The 25607-nt window shown below is 45.9% G+C and overlaps 1 protein-coding gene across 2 annotated transcripts; it reads left to right on the forward strand.

The window, feature by feature from the left end:
- Positions 1–432: 432 nt before the first annotated feature.
- CUNH6orf118 (chromosome unknown C6orf118 homolog) lies at positions 433–20551 on the forward strand. 2 transcript variants are annotated; one of them, XM_085832740.1, is made up of 11 exons: positions 433–473; positions 5560–6266; positions 7087–7209; positions 8944–9003; positions 10520–10644; positions 13710–13768; positions 14351–14526; positions 17846–17899; positions 18347–18408; positions 19411–19597; positions 20352–20459. In XM_085832740.1, exons 1-10 carry the CDS (start codon positions 449–451, stop codon positions 19574–19576), a joined length of 1557 nt encoding a protein of 518 aa, XP_085688866.1. In that variant the 5' UTR covers positions 433–448; the 3' UTR covers positions 19577–19597; positions 20352–20459. The 2 variants fall into 2 exon arrangements, with proteins under 2 accessions (XP_085688866.1, XP_021004940.1); XM_021149281.2 differs by lacking the exon at positions 19411–19597 and having other exon boundaries at positions 20352–20551.
- The last annotated feature ends 5056 nt before the right edge of the window (positions 20552–25607 follow it).

Consider the following 25607-nt stretch of genomic DNA (forward strand, 5'->3'; position numbering starts at 1 on the left):
TTTTCCAGAAGTAGGGGAGGTGCCGCTTTTACTAGCGCATGCCTTGTGCAAACCAGAGTTCTCCCTTTCTGTCTGAACTCGAGGATCTGAGTTGGTGACCCTATCGTGTGTCCAGAAACACCTCAGCCCTCTTCATTAGCATCCGGTGTGCTCTGGTTCTTAGGTCTAGAACCAAGGACTGGAGCGGGGGCACATTCACTGGGGACACCAGTTATCTTTTGTCCCATGCTCTGTAATGAATCTTGCCTAGTTTTGTTTTGCAAAGTAAAGCCAGTGAGCTCCAGGGCTCCCAGACCTGGCTGGGGAAGGTGGCAGACTCCTGGCTAATCTGTTATTCTGCCACCCTGTGGTCGGGCCCCAGAGTTACACTGAGGGGGAGGGGCTAGGAATATTTACTGTTTCCATGGCAACTGCAGCTTCCGTTGGCAGCGAGCAGACCAGAGGGGCAATGGCTGAGGATCTGGAACCTGATTGTAAGTGGTCTGCCTCTATTTTTGTGGGTTTTGGCCCGGTTGATGTTTGTCCAGGAAAGCTGGTTTCTCAGAAGTGGTTTTGAAAGTAAAAACCTTTCTGGTGGCAGGAAGTCAGCTCCTGGATCAGGAGGGTTTGCTTGGGCCCAGTGACTCAGACCCTTCAGAAGCTTAAGGAAGCTGGCTACTTCTGTCCTCAACAGAGAGCAAAGAACACATGTGCACCACTTCTCCACTCAGCTCCAGGACCCCGCCAGGAAACAGAGTGGGTCTTCCCACCTCAGCCCATTTAAGAAAACCCCTCAGGTCATGGCCACAGGACAACTTCATCTAGACAATTTCTTTTGAGAGCTCCTTCCTGGATTCTATTTTGTGTCAGACTGATAATCAAAAGTAACTATCACGTTGGTATGTGTGTTATAGGATGTGTGTAAAGGCATATGGAGTGCGTGTGTGTGTTGGTAAGTACCTTGCTGGGAAAGGGATGGAGGGGCTCACCATACTTGTTCAGTGCTTTTTGCTTTGAAGCTGAGAGTTTTGCGAAACTTCCTGTACCACACCACTCTCTTGGCATGTGACTTACACGTCCGAGAGGCAGGCAGGCAAGCAGGTGTCTGTTTCGAATACATAGATGGTTGTCCACACATAATAAAAGTAGGGAACAACTCACATGTAATAAATCTAACAACCTAACAGTCTAGTTCTAAGTGACGCCACCAGTATGGAGAGGCAGAGTTCACTCAGGGAATGTTGCTAGAGCAACAGGTTGCAAATCTACTGTCCCAGTGCACAGCCAACCCCCATGTCCGCATCCATCCCCACCACACCCAATGATGGGGAGGTCATTGACATTGAGGGGATGCTGGCTCCACTGCAGATGTCCCTTGAGAGTGATGAGGCTAACTGGTAACAGCTTCAGTTGTGCTTAGCCAGGTCAGCCTGCCTGCTGGACACTCAACACCCACAAGGGTCAGAGCCAGGCCATTGGCAGGACATCTGCTGGGAGACATGGTCTCTTGTCATTAGAGTAAGCATATGGCTCATGTCTGCTGAGGTACATTGGAGAACAGCATCTGTAGAGCTTCCTGAAGCCTGGATTTTTAGGACCCTTCTGAGGCTGGTCTAGTTTTTGCATGTATGGTGTGCATGTGTGTGTTGGTCAGTACCTTGGAGAGAGGTATCTCCCTTATAAAACCCTACAACACAGACACCAAGGAGAGAGTTAATTTTGATTATCAACCTGACACAAAATAAATTCAGAAAGGAACTCTGAAAAGAAATTGTCTAGATGAGGTTGCCCTGTGGCCATGCCCTGAGAGTTTTCTTAAATGGGCTGAGGTGGTATACTGGCTAGTTTTGTGTCAACTTGACACAGCTGGAGTTATCACAGAGAAAGGAGCTGCAGTTGGGGAAATGCCTCCATGAGATCCAGCTGTAGGCATTTTGTCAATTAGTGATCAAGGGGGAAAGGCCCCTTGTGGGTGGTGCCATCTCTGGGCTGGTAGTCTTGGTTCTGTAAGAGAGCAGGCTGAGTAAGCCAGGGGAAGCAAGCCAGTAAAGAACATCCCTCCATGGCCTCTGCATCAGCTCCTGCTTTCTGACCTGCTTGAGTTCCAGTCCTGACTTCCTTTGGTGATGAACAGCAGTATGAAATTGTAAGCTGAATAAACCCTTTCTTCCCCAATTTGTTTTCTTGGTCATGATGTTTGTGCAGGAATAGAAACCCTGACTAAGACAAATTGGTACCAGCATAGTGGGGTATTCCTGTGACAACCTGACCATGTTTTGGGGAGGACTGTGGAAGGACTTTGGAACTTTGGGCTAGAAGATCCATTCGGTGTTAAGAGCTCTGTCAGATGTTGTGTAGGAGCTTGGAAGATAATGTTGAGAACAGTGCAGAAGATGAAGGCCTGGCTTGTGAAATTTCAGAGGGAAAATTAAAGACTCTTTTCAGGGCCATTGCTGTTTTGATTGTGAAGATTCTGTAGTTCTGGTTAGTTGGGGCTGAAGAATCAGCTGTGGTTAACAAGATACCAGAACTACTAAAGCAAAAACTTTGCATTACTGGGACTATTGATGCTGGTTAGCTGGAGCTAAGAAATTAGCGGTGATTAAGAAGAGACCAACATCGTTGAGGTGACATCTTCTGGGAAGTGTTTTCTGAAAGCACAAAGAGGCTGTGTTCCAGAGATAGCCAAGGTTGTACTCCTGCTGCAGGGGGACTTGGTAATGTGTAAGGATCACCCAGGTGGTACTGGTTTTGAAGGCATGAAGAGGTCACGCAGAGCAGCTGAGGCTCAGCACTGTGAGAGGCCATGGAAGGCCATTGGTGAAGGTGCAGCCTCAGTTGCAATTGACGGCCCAGGACTGAAGGGGTCATGCAGTGTTTTGGAGATGCCAGTACCATGAGATGACCACCAAGAGCAGCAGCAGCAGTGGAGTACAGGCATCTGGGGCCTAGAGGACGACGTGTGTGCTACAAAGGGCATGGCTGGAGAAGTGACCCAAGCCCTTGGAGGAGCCCAGAAGATCGTGAGTTGGATCCCAGACATTGGATGGTTGGAGATTGATTTTTGCTTTTGATTGTGACTGTGCCCTGATATTTTCCCTCTTGATGGAAGAAACTATTTTAGTGGAGCCCACAGAGACTTTTAATTGTAAAAAGACTTTGGATTTTAAAAGAGATGGATATTTTAAAGAGATTGAAATTTTAAGAATATGTAAAGACTGTGGGACTTTTAAAGTTATTTAGACCTTGGGGTGAATAAGAATGTAAGGTTTGAGGCTTACTAGTGATGTGTTTGTGTGTCAAGTTGACAAGGGGTCAATTGTACTGGCTATTTTTGTGTCAACTTGACACAGCTGGAGTTATCACAGAGAAAGGAGCTTCAGTTGAGGAAATGCCTCCATGAGATCTAACTGTAAGGCATTTTCTCAATTAGTGATCAAGTGGGAAAGGCCCCTTGTGGGTGGGACCTTCTCTGGGCTGGTAGTCTTGGTTCTATAAGAGAGCAGGCTGAGCAAGCCAGGGGAAGCCAGCCAGTAAGGAACATCCCTCCATGGCTTCTGTATCAGCTCCTGCTTTCTGACCTGCTTGAGTTCCAGTCCTGACTTCCTTTGGTGATGAACAGCAGTATGGAAGTATAAGCCAAATAAACCCATTCCTCCCCAACTTGTTTTCTTGGTCATGATGTTTGTGTAGGAATAGAAACCCAGACTAAGACAGGTGGGAAGACCCAATCTGTTTCCTGGGCGGGGCCCTGGGTGAAGGGAAAGAGAGCTGAATGGGGCACTGGTGCGCATGCGTTCTTTGGCCCCTGCTCCTGATTCTGTGTGGGGTCACCTGATCCCAGGTTGAGAACAGCTGTGCTAATTAGAAAAGCCTCACTGGACTGATGGCTTTGAGTGTTTTCTGGACATAAACTAACAGAAGGACCGCTCTGATACAGGGTGTACCTTTCCTCATTTGGTGACACACATTTTTTTCCTTCTCATGTTTTGGATGAAATGCAGGACTATCAGCTTTGATAAAAGTCACAATATTTTATCAATTGATAAGGGCACTTCTTTGAAGTACTAAGCTGATCAGTGGGGGAAGTCTTAACAATCCTATTCCCAGAAGTATTTGTTTCACCACCCAGCCATGGTCACCCACGTAGGACAGAGTATGGCTCTTTTTCACCTAGGACTGTGCTGGGGTGGCTGGGAGCTGGGTTTGACCACATCCCTAAAGGGACAAAGTCATGAGATGGCCAGAGCATGTTTGTTGCCCAGTGTGACCCCAGGCATCATTTCCAGGGATGAAGACAAGAAGGGAGGGGCTTTGGTGATGTCTGTGTCCCATGGCCCCAAGACAGTGTAGCATCATAGGAACCCGCTGACTAAAAACAAAGGGTGGAAATCTATTATTCACTCAGAGACGAAGGGCTCCACATCAGAGAAAATGAATGATTTCTAGAGGGGAGAGCTACCTGGCCAGCCACATGGGTACTGGGGGAAGCTCTGCCCTGCTGCAGCAGGAAGTGGATTCTGACAAGGAGAACAAATCTGAGAGAGATTCCGTGAGGCTTCCAATCCTGCATTCTGGTCCTGCAATGCCAGAACAGAGTACTTGGAGCTTGGAGCTCTGTAAACCTGGCCGGCACACTCTGTGGCTACCATGAAACAGCAGGAAGTTCTGTTGGCCTTCCATTCCTTCTAAGATGTGTCCTGACTCTCCAGATGATGTTTGAAGACCAGGACTGGGCACGTGTGTGGAACTGCATCTAGAATAGGTTCTGAAAGTCCCCATTCATTCTGCCTCCTTGGACTCAGGTGTCCATACAACAAGAGGAGTCCAACAGCTAGCTGGTGATGAGCTGGGCTTGGCAACAAGCTTTGCCACATTAAGGCTAGACCTGGAAGAGTCTCATAAGCATCCAAGCATCCCTCCTCTAGATGGCGGTGTAGCTACTTACAGATGGGTTCACCCTGAGGGCTTCTGGCTGTGACAAATGATGGCTGTAGGGAAGTTCTGTGAACTTAGATTTAAGCTGCTCCTACGGAGACTCAGGCGAGCCTGGCCTACCACCTGGAGCCCGAGTCTCGGTGGCTGTGGGGACAAGAGGGGCCCCTTGCAGAGGGGGTGACATTTGTTTATCCCCCCAGGATTCTCTCAGAAGTTATCCTCTGATGTAGATATCTGTGGACTCTCTGCACTTGTGGCAGAAAATGATACCTCAGGGTGCATAGAAACAACCCAAGACAGATATCCACTTAAGGCTAACCTGACCTGGACCATCCCTGCCTGAGAGTCCCTTTACAGGCGATTGAACGTTGAATCCTGTTGACAATTAAGATTATCCAGCACACTGGTCTCGAAGGGCAATGAGTTTTATGCCCATTAGTACCTGAGGTGCCCCCCTGTGCTCTTTATACTCAGCTACACCTGAGGTGGCCACAGGTGTTTTGGACTTATAAAGACGGTGCTGGGTGCTATTTCCTTATCCTCTTTGAAGACCTCTCTTTTCTATGACAGACATGCAGCAGGGTTGCCTTTTCATGGATGCAGAAGAGGCCTCACCGTTGTGTTTTTTTCTCTCTTGAGCAGTTTACCTAAAGTGGAAGCACTGTGAGACACCGGGTGTTAAGACTCTATGCAACTTAAGGAAACTCCTGTCCCGACTCGAGGAGGTTCACAGGAAGGACATCTATGTGTACACTTCAGGACACCTGAACCCCAGGAAGCTCTACAAGCCACCTGAGACCATTTTCCAGCACTGGCGCAATTCGAACAGGACATGGGAGAAACCCACCCACTCTACACCCACCATCCCCCCGGTCTCCAGAAACAAAGAAGTATCAGAGATGAAGGATGCTTGGGTTCACTTTACAGTGAGCACAGCCCTGCATCCCGATGACACACACAACACGCCACTGTTCAGGTACCTGAACCCACGCATACAGGCCTCCCGTGCTCTCAAAGATGGTACCTCCGAGTCTCTGCAGGAGGAGGAGAAGGAACTGGAGGAGAGACTTCCGTTTTCTCGGGAAACACACACGAAGGAAGAACTCAGGCTGCCTGAGATGAAAGTGCTCAGATACCCAGAGGTGGTATCCAGCCGCCAGTGCTCCAGGTCTGCCCCAGGCAGGGATGTGTACCGTTACATCAGTTCCTACCTAGCTGGTATAACAAAAGCTGACAGCTACAAGAAGTTCCTGAGTTTCCAAAGAGAAGTGCTGGCAAAGGAAGATATCCTGAAGTATGACTTCACGGGGAGCAAGGTGGCCGTGGCCCATGAGAACAGACTGAAGGAGGTAAGTGTGTGTGTGTGTGTGGGGGGGGGTAGGGGACTTGGCAATGCTGTCAACATGGGGCTGAAGCTCAAAGACCCTCGTGGGCCCCAACTTATCCTGAAGTACCTCAGTGAGGTGTCCAGGCAGAATGCAGCAAAGCTGCTGGTGCCTCTAACACCCAGCATGGTCAGTAAGGTGACGTTTGACAGGGGTAAACTGGCGGTGAATTCATGACCAGCAGCTATGGAAATACTGTGTCTGGTCTCCAGGAGAACGTCATCCCCCTTATCAAAAGATGGGAGAGAAGAGTCTGGGCCAGTGATGACACAGGGGCTATTGGGTTAGAAATGATGGGGTATGCTGGTGGAGGCTGTGATGTGTGATGTGACTGTAGACTGAGAGGGAATCTTGCTTACTTGGGCAGCACACTTTGGGAAGAATTCAGTAGAGGAGAGGAAAGAGCCATGTATGTGTCAGCAAGCTAGAGCCCAGGCTTTGGACTAAGTATACTGTGGGAAAGAGAAGGGTCTTGAGGGTGTGTGTCAGGACAATGTGGTGTGTGTGTGTGTGTGTGTGTGTGTGAGGGGGTGAGGGGCAGAGGATGAGTCTCTGAGTGCAGAAAGCAGGGGTGGATGAGACAAATGGGACCTAAGCAAACACACACAGTGACCTGGCTCTTAGCCGCCGTGGAAGGGAATCAGAGGCTCTCAGATTTGCCAGCCTCACTGCAGAGCCCAGTGCTTGTGTGGCCTTTGCTGACTGATTTCTCAGGACAGACTGCTCTGAGAGAAGCATGAGGATCCGGACCGCTTCAGGAACTCACTCGCCATCTTCCCTCTAGGAGCTCCAGAAGATATGCACCTGCAACCCTCAGCAGTTCAACAGGTTGCAGGTCTTCGGGAAAATCTTTGAGGATATTTGCAACAGCTCTTTGATCTTCGGGGATCTCCTGAAAGAGGTTAAGGTAATTGCACACGTTTTCCACAGGAGGGTTGAGAACTATCCATGAGAAGCCTGAAGCTGTGCACGTGCACGCGCGCATGTACACACACACACTCACACACACACACACACACACACACACACACCAGCTTGTACACATAAGGATCTCATGTCTCATAGAAATTACAGTTCCTGTTCCACAGAGAAAGGCATCAGTCAAAGAGACTCATGGGGATCCACTCACCGTCTTGTCAGTCATGTGCCATGTGAAGCAAGTATGGAGTGATCTTGCTGCTTGGCCCCTATGATTTCCCACCAGAGCTTCCCAATTATGAGTTCAGAACAACATGGCACATAAGCTAGTTTTCAGAGCTAGGCACTTATATATATATATGTGGATCTTTTTGGGCTTTTAAGTTTGTTATGATTTTGTGATGGGAGTAGCTGTGTGGAATTCACTTTGAAAGTTAAATTGTTCAAGGCCTGTACTAGTTAACTGTCTGTTGCTGTGATAAGACACCCAAACTAAAAGCAAGATATGGATACAAGAGTTTATTTTAGCTTATGGTTCCGGAAGGATAAAGTCCATCATGGCGGGAGCCATAGCAACAGGCAGCGGAAGCAGGAAGCTGGTTGATCAGAGTATCATCCATGCACAGGAAGAGAAGCAATAACAGGAAGTAGGGCCAGGCTATATACATACTCAAGGCCTGCCTTTAGCGGCTCACTTCCTCCCACAAGACATTATCATAACTTTCCCCCAAAGTACCAAGTGTTCACACACATGAGCCTGTGACACACATGAGCCTGTGACACACATGAGCCTGTGACACACATGAGCCTGTGACACACATGAGCCTGTGACACACATGAGCCTGTGACACACATGAGCCTGTGACACACATGAGCCTGTGACACACATGAGCCTGTGACACACATGAGCCTGTGACACACATGAGCCTGTGACACACATGAGCCTGTGACACACATGAGCCTGTGACACACATGAGCCTGTGACACACATGAGCCTGTGACACACATGAGCCTGTGACACACATGAGCCTGTGGGGTATAATTCAGGTAAACCACCACAAAGCCTGTGCTGTGGTCTGATTTTCCTAATGACAAGAGATAGGTAATGAGTGAGGGCCATGCGCTGCCTAGCTCCCAGGACCCTGGCCACCTCACCTCCAGCAGGTCTCAGAACTACACATGGCAGAGGATATGTTGGATGCATGTTGAGGTTTTTTACGACAGGAACTTGAACTGATTCCATAGCTGGTAGTCGTTCAATGACAATTCAGTTTTATAGGTCTGTGTGCATGTGTGCCTGAGCACATAGCAGAAACAGTTTATACACAGGGTTATAGTAAGGACGTCTGAAGTTAACAGACATCCTTAATGCCTATGCGATTTATTCCTGTAGAAAAAAAAATCACCCTTGGGCCTGGGGAGGTGGCTTACTGCATAAAGTGCTCAGAGAGTAAACAGAAGGCTCTGACTCTTAACCTCTAGCTCCCGCATAGAAGCAGGGTGTTTCTGGAACAAGGCAGAGACACAGGAGGAGGCCGGCTTGCTGGCCAGCAAGTCTAGCCAGTCTATGAGCAGACATAGGGTGAGGAGTGACAGAGGAAGACATGTGATGTCAACCTCTGGCCCCTGCATGCACACATGGCTGCTCGTATCTCCATTCGTGAATCCACTCCTATACACGAGCCTGGCGACGTTGTGTTTTTATGTGTCTGTGTTTGCCCAGGATGAATATGAACTCTACATGGCAGCTCTCCTGGACTCACAGCCCACAGCACAGTATCAGGTAATAACCATCAGGAAGGACACCAAGAGGTTTGTGTCTCAGGAGACTCTCAACCCAGGAAGCCCCATTGGTTTTCTGTCAGGCACAGTGACTGGTGTTTCTTTGTTTAATGCATGATTCTTATATAGAGTTCTCCAGGTGAGGATCTGGCCTATACCAAACACCAGCATCCTGTTGTCACTTAGACTGGGTAGATAGTGAGAGCAGGTACCCCAGAGTCACAGGACAGATCTCTGGCTCCTCATATAACTGATGACAGCTTTCCCAACAGTCTTAGTAGGAAAGTGGGTCAGTGGGTCAGTGGGTCAATGGGTCAATGGGTCAATGGGTCAACATGCAATGTTCTAGTAGGGAATGTCACATGGGCATGACAGAGAGCTCGGAGAAGCTGATTAGTAACTATCTCCTGAGTGGAAAATATGGTTTCTTACCTTATGTGACAAAACAAACAAATAAACCTCAAAACAACAACAAAACAAATACAAACCAACAACAGCCCCCAAACCATAGCGTACAAAATCAGTTCTAAATTGAATTTTAATTAACAAAAACACATGGGCATTGCATCTTCTGTTCTGAGACTTTTCATGCTATATGGTAATAAGCCTGGAGAGGTAGCTCAGAGATTAAAAGCACTGGCTGTTCTTGCAGAGAACTCAGTTTCAGTTCCCAGCATCTTCATAGATGGCTCACAACCACCCGTAATGCCAGTTCAAGGGGGATCCGATTCTCTTTTCTGACATTCACAGACACTTTGCATGCATGTGGTGCACTGACATATATGCAGGCAAAATATCCATGCACATAAAGATTAAATAGATAAATAAATAGTAGATAGATAGATGTATGGATGGACTGATAGATAGATAGATAGATAGATAGATAGATAGATAGATAGATAGATAGATGATAGATAGATTAAATAGTAAAAGTAGCCCCTGTCTCTGAGGACTGAACAGTGCCTGTAGTCTCAGACTTAGTGCTCCTTACTCTGTTGGAACAGAAAAGGAAAACTCATCCCCACATCTCAATCAAGCATCAAAATGAAGGAGCTGGCAGGCATCCAGATGTCTTCTTTCTATTCTGAAGCCCCCGAGGATCACCTAATGAGGCAGAGGCCACCTACCTGAGCTGGTATTATCCAGTATGAGTCCTGTATGTCTTTATGTCCACATAAAGATTGGTGATTAAGATCTTCTCTCACACATTTGAAATAATTAATAATGATGTACACAGCCCTTAGTTCAATGTATTTCCTCAACCCAACTCTACAAAGAAACCGTGAAACCCCTGCCACTCTTACGAATTTTCAGGAAAATGCAAGTCAGAAGCTATTGTGAAAATTATTTTACTTAGAACTTTGCCAATATTTTCCCCTTCCCTCCAGCCCTTCCAATGCCCAAATTTAGTTGGAATTCACACTTTACCCTAGGACCCCTGGGCCATTCGCAAATAACATCCAGGCCAGAGCGTCCTACCTGACCATCTTATCCTTTGTGTGCTTTGTTCCTGGTAGCGGCTCTTGGCTGAAGTCAGGGGGTTGGAGAACAGCCCCAGGCGCAGCTGTGACATTGACCAAGCCAAGGAGCACCTGAGGAAGCTCCAGCAGGCTTCCCTGGCAGCCTTGGAGCACAATGACAAGTAAGGCACCAGCCGTGTGATTCTGGTAAAGTTTCTGTTCATACACAACACAACCTTAAAACTCTGCGACAAGCAGTATCCACAGTATCCACTCCAAGTACAGGAGCACAGTGCATCTGATGGATGGAGTATAGAGTCTTGGCCATGATGGCGGCAATGATTATGGTGGTGGTGAGGAAGAGGAGGAGGAGGAAGGGGAGAGTGATAGTGGTGGTGGTGGTGGTTATGAGGAGGAAGAGGAAGGTGATGAGGTGTGTAGTGATGTTGGTAGTCATGAGAATGATGGTGGTGGTGATGGTGGTGGTGATGAGGAGGAGGAAGAGGAGTGTAGCCATGATGGTGATGATGATGTTCATGATGAGGATGGTGATGATGATGGTAGTCATGAAGGTGATGATAATGATGGTGGTGGTGGTGGTGATGAGGAGGAAGAGGAAGGTGATGAGGTGTGTAGTGATGTTGGTAGTCATGAGAATGATGGTGATAGTGGTGGTGATGAGGAGGAGGAAGAGGAGTGTAGCCATGATGGTGATGATGATGTTCATGATGAGGATGTTCATGATGAGGATGGTGATGATGATGGTAGTCACGAAGGTGATGATAATGGTGATGGTAATGAAAGTAATGATGGTAGTGGTGGGGTAGGATGATGATGATGGTGACGGTGATGATGATCTGGTCGTGTTATTGCAATTTCAAGGAAAAAGGGATCAACTAGATGTTCTCAGAGGACATGAAAACAACCACAAGGCAGAAGGGTAAAAGCTAAGCACAGAAATGAAAGGATGACGACAACAAAAACAACAACCAAATAAAACATGGCACAGCTAACTAAGGAGGTAGCTGACAGAGTAAAAGTAGAGACGGTAGATGGAAACTTCATCATGACATGCAGGAATTGTTTTGGGTGAGAATACAAGGCATAGATAGTGGGCCAAGACAGCAAAACAGCCAGGGGGCTGGAACTGAGAGGAGAGCGAAAGTTGGTCGACATGGCAGATAGGCAAATAAAATCCAACTCGCGTAGAGCTAAAGTTTGGAAAGAAGAAATACAGAACAACAGAACAAAGAATACATAATGTGTAAGAGTAGGCCATGCGAAAGATCTCAGAAGACTACATCCTCTGAGTTTACATGCTGTGGCCTCTATTCTATCCCTTGAGACCTCAGTCTAGAACATGAGAAAGTATTAAACCATTACCCACCATGTAGGTGTGTAGCTTTAAGCCATCTGTGGTGTCATCTTCAGACAGAACAGAACAATCCCCAGGGTACATGCAGCACCTGCCAGAATCCTTCTGAAATACAGGACGCATAGGATATACCCTTCCACTGGCTTTGACACTGAGCAAAAATGCAGAGAGCCTTCTGGGGATCAATTGCTCCTCTTCTTTCTATATTTCTTGTAATTTACTTGTAGTTGAACATGGCAGACTAAATTCTGATTCTGTAAATTCTCTCTTTGGGATGCCTGCAAAGTCACAGGGGACTGCAGCACACACCCCCACGTCACTTCCAGGGTCCCTTGATTAGTGCTTGGCCTCCGACTGAAAACTGTAAGGATTTATTTTTGCTTGATTATATATATGTTATAGGTGTGTGTTTACATGTGAGTGCGGATGAAAGTTAATGTGCTTGCTTATACGGAGGCACAAAATAAATATTGGGTGTCTTATATCACTTTCTACCCTATTTTTGAGACAGTTTCTCACTGAACCTGGAGCTGACGAGTTGGCTAGACTGATTAATCAACCAGTGAGCCCCTGGGATCCTCTTGTTCCTCTTCCAAGTGGGAGGACTACAGGTGTGTGCTTTTCATGGGGATGCTGGGGATCAGACTCAGGTCCTCCCGGCTGCACCGCAAGCACTTCAGCCACCAAGCCATCTCTCCTACATTTTTCTTTCCTCCCTCCCCCTCTCTCTGCTTGTCTCCCCTTTCTTTCTATGTGTATGTGTGTAGGTGTGAACATGCCACAGTGTATGTATGGAGGTCAGAGGACAGTTCATGGGTGTCAGTTTTCTCCCTTTACCATGTGGGGCCCAGGGATTAAACTTGGGTGGTTAAGCATCTTTATCCACTGAGCCATCTTGTTAGCCCTCCATTTGTTTTTAATTAGAGATTTTTAATGGTTTGTATGCAATGGTAACTGGACTGGATTAGGCTCTTTATAGCTATCTTCAGAGTGCATTTTGTGTTGGAAAGTTTGGCAATCAGTGTGCACGTCTCAGTAAGTGAAAAGACTGTGGTTCTGGGGCTGGAGAGTGTCTGTGTAGGGAGAATGTGCTTTATGAAAGCCTAAGGATGACAATGCAGATCCCCAGCACCCATACCAATGCAGATTGAGTGTGGTGGTTCCCTTGTAAATAGATGTGTGAAGTGGAAACAGAAGACTCCTCTGATGAGGCTGGCAAGTAAGACTAGCTGAAGACGAGAGAGACCCTGCCTCAAAGTATAAGGTGGAGAGTGATTAAGGAAGATACTTGGCATCAACCTCTTCCCTCCAGGGGATGTTATATGTATATATGTATATCCACAATGTAATACACAAGTGTACACACACACACATACATATACACATACAAACATACACACTCATATACACACATATATACATGCACATACACAAATATACACACATATACACACATAAACACATATACACATACACACCTACACATATATACATTCACATTCATATACACATATACACATACATACAAACATATATGCACATGCACATACACATAAACACATACACATATACACATACACATTCTATATATAAATATATACATACATAAACACATATATACATGCACAGACACACACATGTATATATACACATGTACACACATACATATATACACAAACATACACACATAAACACACACATATATACACACATGTATATACAAACATACACATATAAACACACACATATATATATACATATGTACATACACACACATATACAAATATACATGCATAAACACACACCTCATGCTATAAAATGGCCAGAGTCAACAAGGCCTAAGCAGGGTTCTGTTTTCCTATTGATTTTTAGACTCAGGAATGACCTGGAGGCTGAGAGCTTATTGCTGCAGTCTGCTAAGGAAAAAGCAGGTGAGTGCTTTCCAGTGCTGCCTGCTGCCCATCTCATATCTTCTTTGGGTGTCTTGATACAACTCCTCCTCCTCCCCATGCCATGCACCTCCCTAATTCCCGTTCACACTTCAGCCTCTAGTTTCTCAATCTTTGGCAGATTCTCCTTAAACCTGAACCAAACCATGTGTTGTTCACAAGGGTCTCTCCAGGATGACCCCCACCCCCTACCCCATCATTTTCATGAAGTTTCTTGCAAGTATGCACTGTTAGAAAGCAAACCTGGAAAAGATTCTCGTTGTCATTCCCAACTGGCCCTCTCCACTAGCCCAGTTTCTGCAAAACTAGGCATCGCAGATACTTACAGATTATATGAATACATCAAGAGAGGGATACCCTGTTTCTTTGGAACAAATACTTTTTATTAATCTGTTTGAGTGACACTAAGCTATATGTCATATAGCTGTACATATGATATATATTATATATGCATAGTTACACTATAGTTGTATTTAATGTTTGACATTACAAATACCACTCTTAACAAGAGCTGAAACACTAAACATACAGAGTAACTGCTCTCCAAACTCTTTCCATAATTAGCTAGTGGGAAAATACAGGATGAGAAGGAACTGACTCTGGTCGAAAAGGTGGAGAAGAGGAGGTGTGAAATCTTTGAGAAATGGGATGAGATTAAAGTGCTTGAGAAACACATCAAAGAAACCCTGGTGCACTCGGGAGTAGCAGAGATCGCAGAGAGTGGCCTTAAAAGCATAGAGGTATGCAGATCGCCTACTTAAATACTCACGTCTGTCTTGCTTACAATCTCATGAAGCTTAGTCCAAAATATGCTCTCCCTTCAAAAGCTGAAGTGGCTACGTAGAGCAATGGAGGTCTGGCTGGAAGAAGAACAGAAATGGCAGGGGTCTGTGTCCCTGTCAGAGCTTTGGAACAGGGAGACACAGAGCCCCGTGGAATGGGACCAAATAGGACTTCCTGTTGCTAGTCCCATGGATTTTAATGGTGCTGTGGGTTTTTTGGTTGTGGTTGGTTTTTGTTGTTGTTGTGTTGTTGTTTTTTGTTTTTAACACAGAACAAGAATTACTAAATGCATGGAAGGACAGTGTTGGTCTAAACCACGGATGGGACTGTAGGTTCTTTTTAGGCCACTATTCCGCTGATTCACTGTTTCAACTCTCTTGGTTATACTTATTTATTTTTTGGAGGTGTGTGTGTGTGTGTGTGTGTGTGTGTGCGTGTGCGTGTGTACTGGTGCTTACAAAGGCAGGCCTGAAGAGGGTATTGCATTCCCTGGAGCTGAAATAGGTGTTTGTGTGCTGCTGCCTGCCATGGGTTCTGGGAACTCTGGGCCTCTAGAAGAACAGGAAGTGCACTCAACTGCTGAGCCATCTCTCCAGCCCCCACACCTTTACCTAGAGCATGCTGAATGCTCAGTTGCTGCTGTGGCGGCTGCTCCATGTATTACTTGTAAACGCTGTGGGCTGGTTTCTAGACACCACAGTAAAGCAAATCCCATAATTGAGTGGGTTCTAAGAATTATGCCATTTCTCAGTGCATGTAAATTATGGTTATACTGTTTGGCAGAAAATCATATGCTTGATGGCATGCTGTTTTAAACACAAATGAAGAGCTATTGCTACAACATGCTGGGATTCTTCGGGACTGCTGGACGTGTTCAACATAGGCTTGTCACAGACCTCCAGTTTCCAAGAATAAGAGGCAAAATCTGCAAAGCCTGATAAAGCAAAATGAATAAAGTGGCATATATTTGAACACTCTGCCATTTTGAGATAGGACCCATATACCCCATGTGACCTAAAAGTCACTCTATAGCTAAGGTAAATGGTAAACTCTGAATCTCGGCTTCCCAAGTACTGGGTTAAGAGTGTGTCCCAGGGCCTGGCTTCCACATGTATATTTTACTTTGCCTCTGATAGCAGATAACCAAGGAGCCCTCTGTAATTCAGCATCTACAGGGTTTGACTCAAGGCTCTTTCCTATTATTGCACCTCTGTTCAATGGTTTAAATATCCATTTTATCTTTTCCTTTTATTGAAAATACATCCTGATTGTGGTTTCCCCTCCCTCTGCTCCTCTGTCCCCTCCTATCCAGATGCACCTCCTTTCTGTCTCGTGTAAAAAGACAAACAGACTGCTATGGGGTAATAATGAAATAAAATATAATAAGAAAAAACCAAAATCTAACACATCACAACTGGAGGAAACAAACAAAGAGAAGAAAAAGGTCTGAGAGAAGGCAGAAGAGAAAGAGACCCATGCATTGCACACTCAGAGATCATAAGAACACTCAGCTGGAAGCCAGAATGCATACACAAAGGACAGACCTGTAGGCTAAAAAGAAAGAAGAAAAATTATATATCTCTATCGCTGTCTGTCTACCTACCTATCTATCTATCATCTATATCTATACCTGTATTTATATAAGATAAAATAAAAATTAAGATGAAAGAAAGAAAAATAAGTTAAAAGAAAAACAGAAAAAAGAAAAAAGAAAGAATGAAAGAGAAAGAAAGAAAGAAGGAGGAAAGAAGGGAAGGAAGGGAAGGAAGGAAAGGAAAAGGAAAGGGCAGGGAAAGAAGGGGAAGGGAAAGAAGGGGAAGAAGGGAAAGAAGGGAAAGGGAAAGAAGGGAAAGGGAAAGGAAGAAAGGAAAGAAAGGCAAGGAAAGAAAGGAAAGGAAAGAAAGGAAAGGAAAGAAAGGAAAGAAAGGGAGAAAGAAAGAGCCCTGACATGACATTATGAGACAAGGAACCTCCAAAGATACCACTGAATTTGTTTTCTGTTGACCATCTACCGGTGGACAGGCAGCCTACCTTTAGTTTGTTTTCCCGGTGAGACTCCCTTGAAGGAAGTTTAATTTTCCTTTGTCAATGGTTTCCCATTGGAGCTAGCTTCTGTGTTAGGGACTCGGGGCATGTGTCCACTCACACATGCAGGCCCTGTGCTTGCTTGCCTCCATCCCTGCTATTTTATGGTGTTGTCTTGTGCTCTAACTGACTGCGTTGTGATACTGAGAGCCTGCACGTTGGGCTCTGGTGGAGACACACTGTGCTGGGTGTTTCTGTTGTTTGTGTTTCTATGCTGGCCTCTAGATAATCTGGATTGGGGAAGACTGTAATTCTGGATGTTGACATGTGGTCTTGTCTTTGTTGGATAGGTGTTTTGTTTTTTGACTTCTGCTTCCCTCTCTCGTCCTTAGGAGAGTGTTGGTGGCTGTGTGTTGCCTGGTAGAGAATGCTTCTGGGATCCTAGATGTGTGGCCATGGGTGAAAAGTGTTTTCAAGGTATTGGGGGCTGACACTTAGGAATAGGTCTAGACTAGCAGGGGTGGCACTGAGGGGTCCATGGGAGGGAGAAAGGCGGGATCTTCTTAGTTCCCGGGGAATGGGGCAAGAAAATGAGGAGAGGCCACAACAGGTACAGCTCTGCTCCAGAGCTGGGGGGATGAGACTGGGCATGAGAGATGGAGGAAGAGTGAGGATTTGAAGTTCACCTACCTGCTTAGCCGGCCTACTGACTTCTCCAACTCAGCTGGAGGGTTGGGGACTGAGGAACAGGATGTGTGGGGAGGAAGGTTGGAAGAGAAGATCTGTGTGGTTTGGTGGGGACAGGGCAGAGAGGAGGGGGAGGCTGCAACAGGTGATCTGATAGAGCCTCCAGCTCACACACAGGGAGTGCCTGCTGGAGCAGGGAGCTGGGATAAAGCGATGTGTGTGTGTGTGTGTGTGTGTGTGTGTGTGTGTGTGTGTGTATGTAAGGAAGCATCTGTGTGTTCAACTGAGATGGGGCTGGGGGGAGGGGGCTGCTGCAAGTGGTCTGTTATGGAGCTGGGGACTGTACTGGGGGGTTAGATTTTGGGGAGCTGAGGGAGAGTTGAAGATCTGCAGTTAACCTACCCACTTCCCTGACCAGAGTAAATATGTATTTTTAAAATGACGTGGTATTGAGCACTCCTGAATGTATAACCACACCAGTCTCATAATGCCTTTTGAACTTCATAGAGAAAAAGTCTCAACTATTTCTTTTTAAGTTTCATTTTTAAAACTATTTGCTTTCAGAACGAAGCCGTAAAGTTGGAAACAGCAAACAGAATCTTAAGGAAGAAAATAAAAGTAAGGTATTTTTAAATATGCAATCCTGTGTTTATACAAGTGTTTCCCAAAACATCTGTCTGCCTGTGTCATCAGTCACACAAAAAACGCATACTTTCTCCTTGAGAAATAGCTTTCTGCAATGCTAGGGACGTCTGTCTGTTCAGGCCTCAACCCTGAACCGGTCTCTCATAAGCAAGTGCATTAATGAAAATGAATGTATTGTGGTGAGGGATTGCATCTATCATAACCGCTTCTCTAACTTACACACACACCTTGCCATGCAGAATAATGGTGAATGCAGCCAGCAATAAGGACACGGACAATTGCCACATTCGTCATAGCTCTGCACACCTGGGCTGTGTGCCTCCGAGCTGTGCACGGTGTAGTTAGTGTGTTAGAGTCATCAGTTGTGCACCTTATTGTTCCTGTGCCTGAGCAACATCATGGATTTTCTATTTGCTACAGGTTATTGAAAGCCACATGAAGCAGCTCTTACAAAGGAGTAAGATCAGCGCGGAGGAAAGGCAGTAAGCATGGGCACTGTGCTTTAAAATGCGCGTGTGTGTGGTGTATGTGCACGTCTGCGCTTTTACATCCCCAGGGGCACATGTGTGCAAGTGTGGATGTGCATGCAGAGGGCACAGGTTAACAAGGAGTCTTTCCCATTCACTCTCCACCTTATTGATTGGGGAAATCTCTCATTTGAACCCAGAGAAGACTGATTTGATTAGCCTCACAGGCAGCTTGCCCCAAGCATCCTGTCTCCACCTTCTGAGGGCAGGGAATACAGGCAGGTTGCCTTTGTGCCTACCTGTCATTTCTGTGGGTTCTGGGTCCTTACATTTGGGTGACGTGTGCTCTACCCACTGACAGATCTTCCTGGCCCTATACTAGATAGTGTGCTAGAAAGATATTGGAGTAATACCATCCACTTGAAAGCAGATGAGGCTCGACCACTCTTTAAAGTATGTGCCTTCGTGAGTGCTGATTTTAACAGTGCATGCTTAGTCTTGACGGGTGACCAGTTAAAGATCTAGACCTCCAACATGTAAATTTCTTCTACTAGTATATGAATAGTTTCCTTAGAAGAAGGTAAGGATTGGGGTGAATTCTCAGGGGCAGGAACCAGGAGTGTGGGGACAGCACATGGCTTTGAGTGGCAGTCTTCCCTAAACTTGCATGGCTTTTAATGATAACAAGAACTTTTAAAATCCTACGCACATCTAAACTTTGAATTTAAGAAGTAAATGGGGGCAGGTGAGAGGCTCTGCAGATAAAGGCACTCATTCCTAAGGCTCATGAACCTGAACTTGACCCTTGCCTTACACCTGACTCCTGCAAGCTCTCCTCTGCCTCCACATATGCCCTATGTGCGTGTCTGTGCATGTGCGCACCTACACACCAAACCAAAGGCAATACAAACTGAAAAGTGAATCAGTTGATTTGTAGAATCTGTTCCGTGCTGCTGCTTTTGTGTGGTTGCTTCTCTGAAAGCTGGCACTGAGTTTAAATCTCATGACTTTGTGCAGATGGATCAATAGAAAAACATGCTGGCTGAAATCTGGGAAGGCACATTTTCCTCAGCATGGAGACCATCCTGGGCCATTAGTGGCTTGGACCCCACAGCATCATCCCGTCTCCTTAACTTTCTATGCCTGTGGGTTTCCTTGTGAGTCGCCAGCATGGCTGTTTTAGGAATCAGGCCCATGGTCCAAGGTAAAACATAATAGCTAACAGCTTCTTCTCTGAGGCATATTTACATGTGACATATACATGTGTACATATGCATATACACATATGAATCTACACCTACAAATATATATGTAACATATATGTTATAATATATGTATGTGTGTGTGGTTCTACATCTGGAGATACATATATATGTGCATGTATGTATCTGTGTATATACATACATATATATGTATGTATCTCCTGCTGTAGTAAGGTGGCATTTTCTAGGGACTTCCTCACATATCTCACAGGCTAGCATTAGGTCAAAACACCACCCACAGTTGCAGGGAAGGGCAGAAAACAGAATCTCCTTTCTCTCTCTCTCACATGGTAGAGGAATATGCAAGAATGAGTGCCTGGATCACTCTCTGCAGCTCCCTGTGTTGTGCTGGACATCAGCACGAACAATAGTACAGTTGCCCAGAGCTCACTGGGAATCTGCTTTTCCACTCTGGCAAATGGATGGGCTAGAAGGCATGTCATCTGCACTGTATCATTAGCCCAGAAGGTGCTTTAGGAGGTACCCCTCCCCTGTCCCCCCCCAAAAACCCTAGAGAAGCCCATGGTGTTCAAGGCCAAAGCTCTGATAACAAAACTGCTAAAGACAGACGTTGTTGCTCAGTCACATCCTCGTCTGTTTGGTTGAATCTCTCCTGCAGTTACTTGGACTTGTTCTTTTCTCCCCAACGTTTATGTTTCTTCTAATCCATTGCACATGTTTCTTGTGTATTTTAAGGGCACTGTGGGATCTCATTAGGGAATATTCAGATGTCGAGGATGTCGAGGATGACTTTGAAATGCTTAGAAAACTGACATAGGAAGCCTCTGCTTCCCAGACCAACATCTGGATCGGTCGCTGGATGCTGCTCCTTATCATCTGTCCCACTGGAACGTCAGTGTGGAACGTGCACCATCCTCGGCATGTTGATAGATGTGTCCTCCAGGTGACTCCTTTGACTTTTTATGTGTATACATACACTTTATATGCAGCTCATCTTTTATTCTGTAACTTTCAACTGGACAAAACAGGTTTGAATATTTAATAAGAGTGAAGATTTTTATCCTGCTGAGATGGAAATCCCTTCTGTTTAAGTGCTGACATGTTTCCACATGAGCATTTAATAAAATAAACGTCACACCCGTGCTGGTGGCGTGCTTACTGTGGCGGCCGCATTGTTACCGGAGAGAAATAATTGAAGGGAGAAAAGCTTCATTTCGGCTCCTGAGTTCAGGGGGTTTCGTTCCCTCACGATGGAGCAGCACCATTTACCACAGATGGCATGTGTGATGGAGATCATTCACATCAGCACTGACCAGGAAGCAGAGAGCATGATTGGAATGAGGAGCCAGGTATAACCAGTTCACTTGTAGAGGTCCACTTGTGCCAGCTCCTATCTGTAGCCAGGCAGGATCCAAAGCCCCGCCCTACCCCACCTGAAACAGTACCACCTCCTGGGACAAGTGCCTGAAACACAGGCTTGTGGGGAACGTTTCAGACTCAAACCTAGCAAGAGCACCTGAATTAATACCTAGAGATAATATTTATGCCTAATTAATATTTATACCTAATTAACACCTAAATAAGGTTTGCTCCTTGTTACAATGTTTGCACAGTGGCTTGCACATCGTGACAGTTTTAAAGCTTAAGGAATTCCCCTCAGCTCTTTGGGTGTATGCCCGTGTAAGCATGGAGTGTGGAAATGGCATTAAATCCTATAACCATCCATAGGAAGGGTGTGAGGATCAAATGTGAGTGATGAAATACAAACATGGGAGATCTCATCCTAATTTGGAGTAGTGCAGAGAGGAGAGGAAGAGGCAGCGGGACACAGGGGTAGGGGAGATAGAGACAGAAAAGTCTATGGGAGCATTTCCTTCACTACTGATGAATATGGGAATGCAGAAGGGATTGAGCTGTCAGAGAAAACAGGCCAAGTGAGCCGTGAACAAACCAACAATCTGCCGCCCCCCCCCCCCCCGCCATTTGTCTCTGCTTGAGTTCCTGCCTTGGCTTCTCTTAATGATGGACTATGTTCTGCAAGCTAAAATAAACCCCTTTTTCTTCTAAGTCATGTCTGGTCAATATTTTATCACAGCAACAAAAATCAGCTGGGATAGGGAGAAAAAGAGGAGGGTGAGGGAGGAGAGGAGAGGAGAGCAAGCAGGGGGAGGGAGAGGAGAGATGATCAGGAAAGAACCGTATGCGAGTGCTTGCTGGGTTTTCTATGCTTCTCTTGCCTTCTGTTGGTTATCCAGAAGAATCCTATTAGACTCAGCTGAGGGAGAGGCTGCTATATGCAGTGTCCAGCCAACTTGCTGAAACTCCCTGTGTGTGGCAGCACTAGAATGGGGCCCTGTGTTTGGCTGATGGCAACCCTACATTCCTTTACCACACCATGGCAGTTGTTACTGTTATCCTCTGCACATCTGCGTCCTTTATACAATCTAGAGTCGTCTGGGAAGAGTGGGCCTTGACTGGGAAAATGCCCCCATTAGATTGGCCTGTGGGCAAGCCTGTGAACATTTTCTTGATTACTGATTGATGTGGGAGGGCTCAGCCCACTGTGCACAGGTAGGTGGCCCTGGGTTGTACAAGGGAGCAGGCAGAAGAAGCCAGGACAGAACGATACTCCATGGCCTCTGCATCTGCTCCTGCCTGCGGGTTTCTGCCTGCCTGACTTCATTTGTACACCCTTCCTTCCCCAAGTTGCTCTTGGTAAAGGTGTTAATCGCAGCTAGAGAGGGAACAAACTATGCAGCCATCCCATGGTGTGTCCCAAGGTAGTCACAGCCTTTGTTAGAGACTCTGAAGGCATTTCTGCATCACCAGCAAGTGGTGGAAAGATTGGTGGAGCTTACGAAAGACGCCAGCTGAGTTTTGTCTCTTGTTGTACAAGAGGGAGCCGCCTGCACAAAGCTCAGGCCAGGGTGGTGAACATACAGCGCTGGCTAATCTTACTCATGGGGGTTGGGTACCAAGGTCTGATAGACTTGTGGTAGGAATAAAAAGAGTGAAGAATGATGTTAGGGTTTTGTTGGATCATTTCATTATTTTGGTTGTCACAAAAACATTTAAAAAAATGTAAGTTATAAGACACCTCTGTCAGGATCAAAATTTGTAACAGATGCTGTGCCCACTGCCTCCTTGTGACTAGAAAATTCTTCTTAAAGTAGATGAGAGATTTTCCCATCCATTCTTTATGTCTGTAATATTTGTTCTATCAGCATTCCTTTCTATTACAGCTTGCCAGTGGGGTGTCTCTCTCTCTCTCTCTCTCTGTCTCTGTGTGTGTGTGTGTATCTGTGTATAAGCAGGAAGTGGTGTCAATTCTCCAAAAAAAATCTATAAATTTTTAAAATTACACTTGTTTATATGTGTGTCTCTGTGTGTGTGTCTATGTGTGTATGCAATCAAGTGCGCTACAGCATACATGAGAATGCTCCATGTGAGTCAGTTCTTTCCTTCAACCATCTGGGTACTGGGTACTGGGGATTGAATCCAATTAATGAGTCAGAGCCTCTTCCTCCAGTATTCTAGTCATGGGGGCGAGGTGGGGGCTCCATTCACAGGACCCATAGTTGACAGCAAGAGGAGCGTCACACCAGCAACAGAAGCTCAGAGATCTCCAGTGGCCTCCTAAGAGTCTAGGCAAAACTAACATCTTCAGGTGTGCAGTGTCGTTTCCTTCCTCCCGTCCAGCCTCCTCTGTGACACCTAGGGATATGGGAGATATGGAGCTATGCCTAGGCAGGTTTTTGCTCTCTTTTCTCTGAGTTTGACAGGTTCTCTTCTAATTGACCCATTCTTCACATGCCCAGCCAATCTGGGTGTGGCTGAGAATATACACATTCTAGTTTCCACAGACTGGGGTATGAGACTCAGTGCTCCAACTGTAAGCTGGGGCTTCTTCCTGCTCACCCCATGTTTGTAGGCAGCGTGCTCACTCCTAGTTGGGGACTGATGCACCCTTTCCTGCTCATCTTCCCACCCTCCCTGGAAATTCGCTGCAGCTGAGACCAGCTCTTCACAGATGCTCTCTGTCGGTACTCCAGCTGCTGTGACAAGGACACTCTGGGCCTTTTGGTTGACACATAGACTGTTGAGATCACAGTGCTGGAGAGCTTAAAATCTCTCTCAAATTTCTAACTCACCAGAGAGACAGGTTAGACTCTTGCCATGATGATGTCATGTCTAGTTCTACTATGCCTTCCACTCTAATGTAAAGAAAGACCCGCCTGAAATAAGAATTGACTATCTTCCCAATTCCCATGCCCAGCAAAATCTATGAGCATCCCCTGCATCATCTGTGTGTCCTGGAGGAGAAGTGGGTGAGACTGGGTTTCTTAGAGAACTGCATCCTGTTTACATCTGAGGTTTCCAGACCATGTATGTATACATGTGCAATATAACCATAGCTTTACATATTTTACTCATTGCAAGGGCTAGCACTTGGGGCATTTCTAACTCACCAGAGAGATAGGTTAGACTGTGGAACTCCAGCTGCCTCTCCATCTCAGCCAAGCATGGCGGGCAGAACTGCTGTTTACCCTCCACTGTGCAGAGAAGGGCAGGAAGCAGCAGTGCCTCTGCTGCTGCTATTTGTTTTCATTGTTCACTATTGAATAATGTGTTGTATCTGTGTCTCTGACCCCTTTAGGACTTCTTAAAGCACAATGATCTTTGCAAAGACTAGGGAGCCGCCTAAATTAGCACCAATGAAGATAGATAACTTCCGTTGGAGTGTTCTCAAGGAAACTCTGGGACTGTGCTTGGCTTCAGACTGATGGCAGGGGAGGATGTGGCATGGAAGTATAGGGGAGTTTTGAGGGTGCAAGGACTAAGCCATGTTCTCAAGTGTCCCCTGTTTCTCCTGCACATCTTCCCTAAGTCCTTCACACGATCTCTGTCTCCCTCTGTTCCCAGTTTTAATACTAGTTTGTGCAGTGCAAACTCTCCTGGCCCCCTGTTCTCATTTCATTTCTGCCTGGTCCTCATAGCCTTATTTTCTAAAAGTGATTTCATGTGCTCCCCCGAAACATTTATATGCATGATAGATGCTTCCATCACGAAGGCACAGAAGGGCGGACCTGGGATCACTCCTATATGGAAAGCTGGGGCAGGAATATCAGACCATCAGCCTTTGGTAACAGGTACCATGAAGTAGTAAATTGTTTATCTGCTCTAAACTCCCCAGCAGGTGTGCGTGCCTCCTCTATACCTGCCTAAAAGCTTTGGATTCCCAAAAGAAAGAAACACACACACACATACACACACATGCACACACACATGCACAGAGACAGAGACAGAGACAGAGAGACAGAGAGCTTTTTTCCCTCTATCTGTGTAGTCCTGGCTGTCCTGAAAATCACTCTATAGACCATGCTGGCTTCAAACTCGGAAATCTGCCTGCCTCTGCCTTCCAAGTGCTGGGATTAAAGGTGTGTGCCACCACTGTTCGACAAGCCTTATTTTTAATATGCCCTAAGTAGCTCAATGGCTGGGCACTTTCAAACTTCCCCGTGGCTAACACACTCTCCCCTCACATATTCCTGATTTATACTTACTAAAATCTATATTCCTGATGTATTGCTTATGAAAATCTATATTCTCTCTTGGTTGCCTGGGACCAGTTGGGCAGCCCTCTCAGGCCATGCTCTCCCAATTCCTTCAGTGCAGACATGCAGGCTCCCGTGTGATTTCAGGAGTCAAATTAATGCACATAGCATTAGAACCAATCCACAATAGTATCATGCCTCAGTGATTGTGCAGTACAACACGGTAGAGTACAGTTCAGTCAGAGGGATGACTGGGTAAGGCTGAAGTCCTTTAAATGATATTCATTTTCAGATGACTTTATCGCATGCAGCCAGTCTCTAAGAAGGGGAGCAGATGGAATGTTCCAAAAGAAATTTGCTTTATTCTTGGATTATCTTCTGCTCTGTCATTTGTCTATCATCTATATATTTATATCTATTTATTTATAACCTGTCA

This window comes from Mus caroli, unplaced genomic scaffold (genome assembly GCF_978045245.1).
Source record: "Mus caroli unplaced genomic scaffold, Mus_caroli_1 scaffold_18, whole genome shotgun sequence".
NCBI lineage: Eukaryota > Metazoa > Chordata > Mammalia > Rodentia > Muridae > Mus > Mus caroli.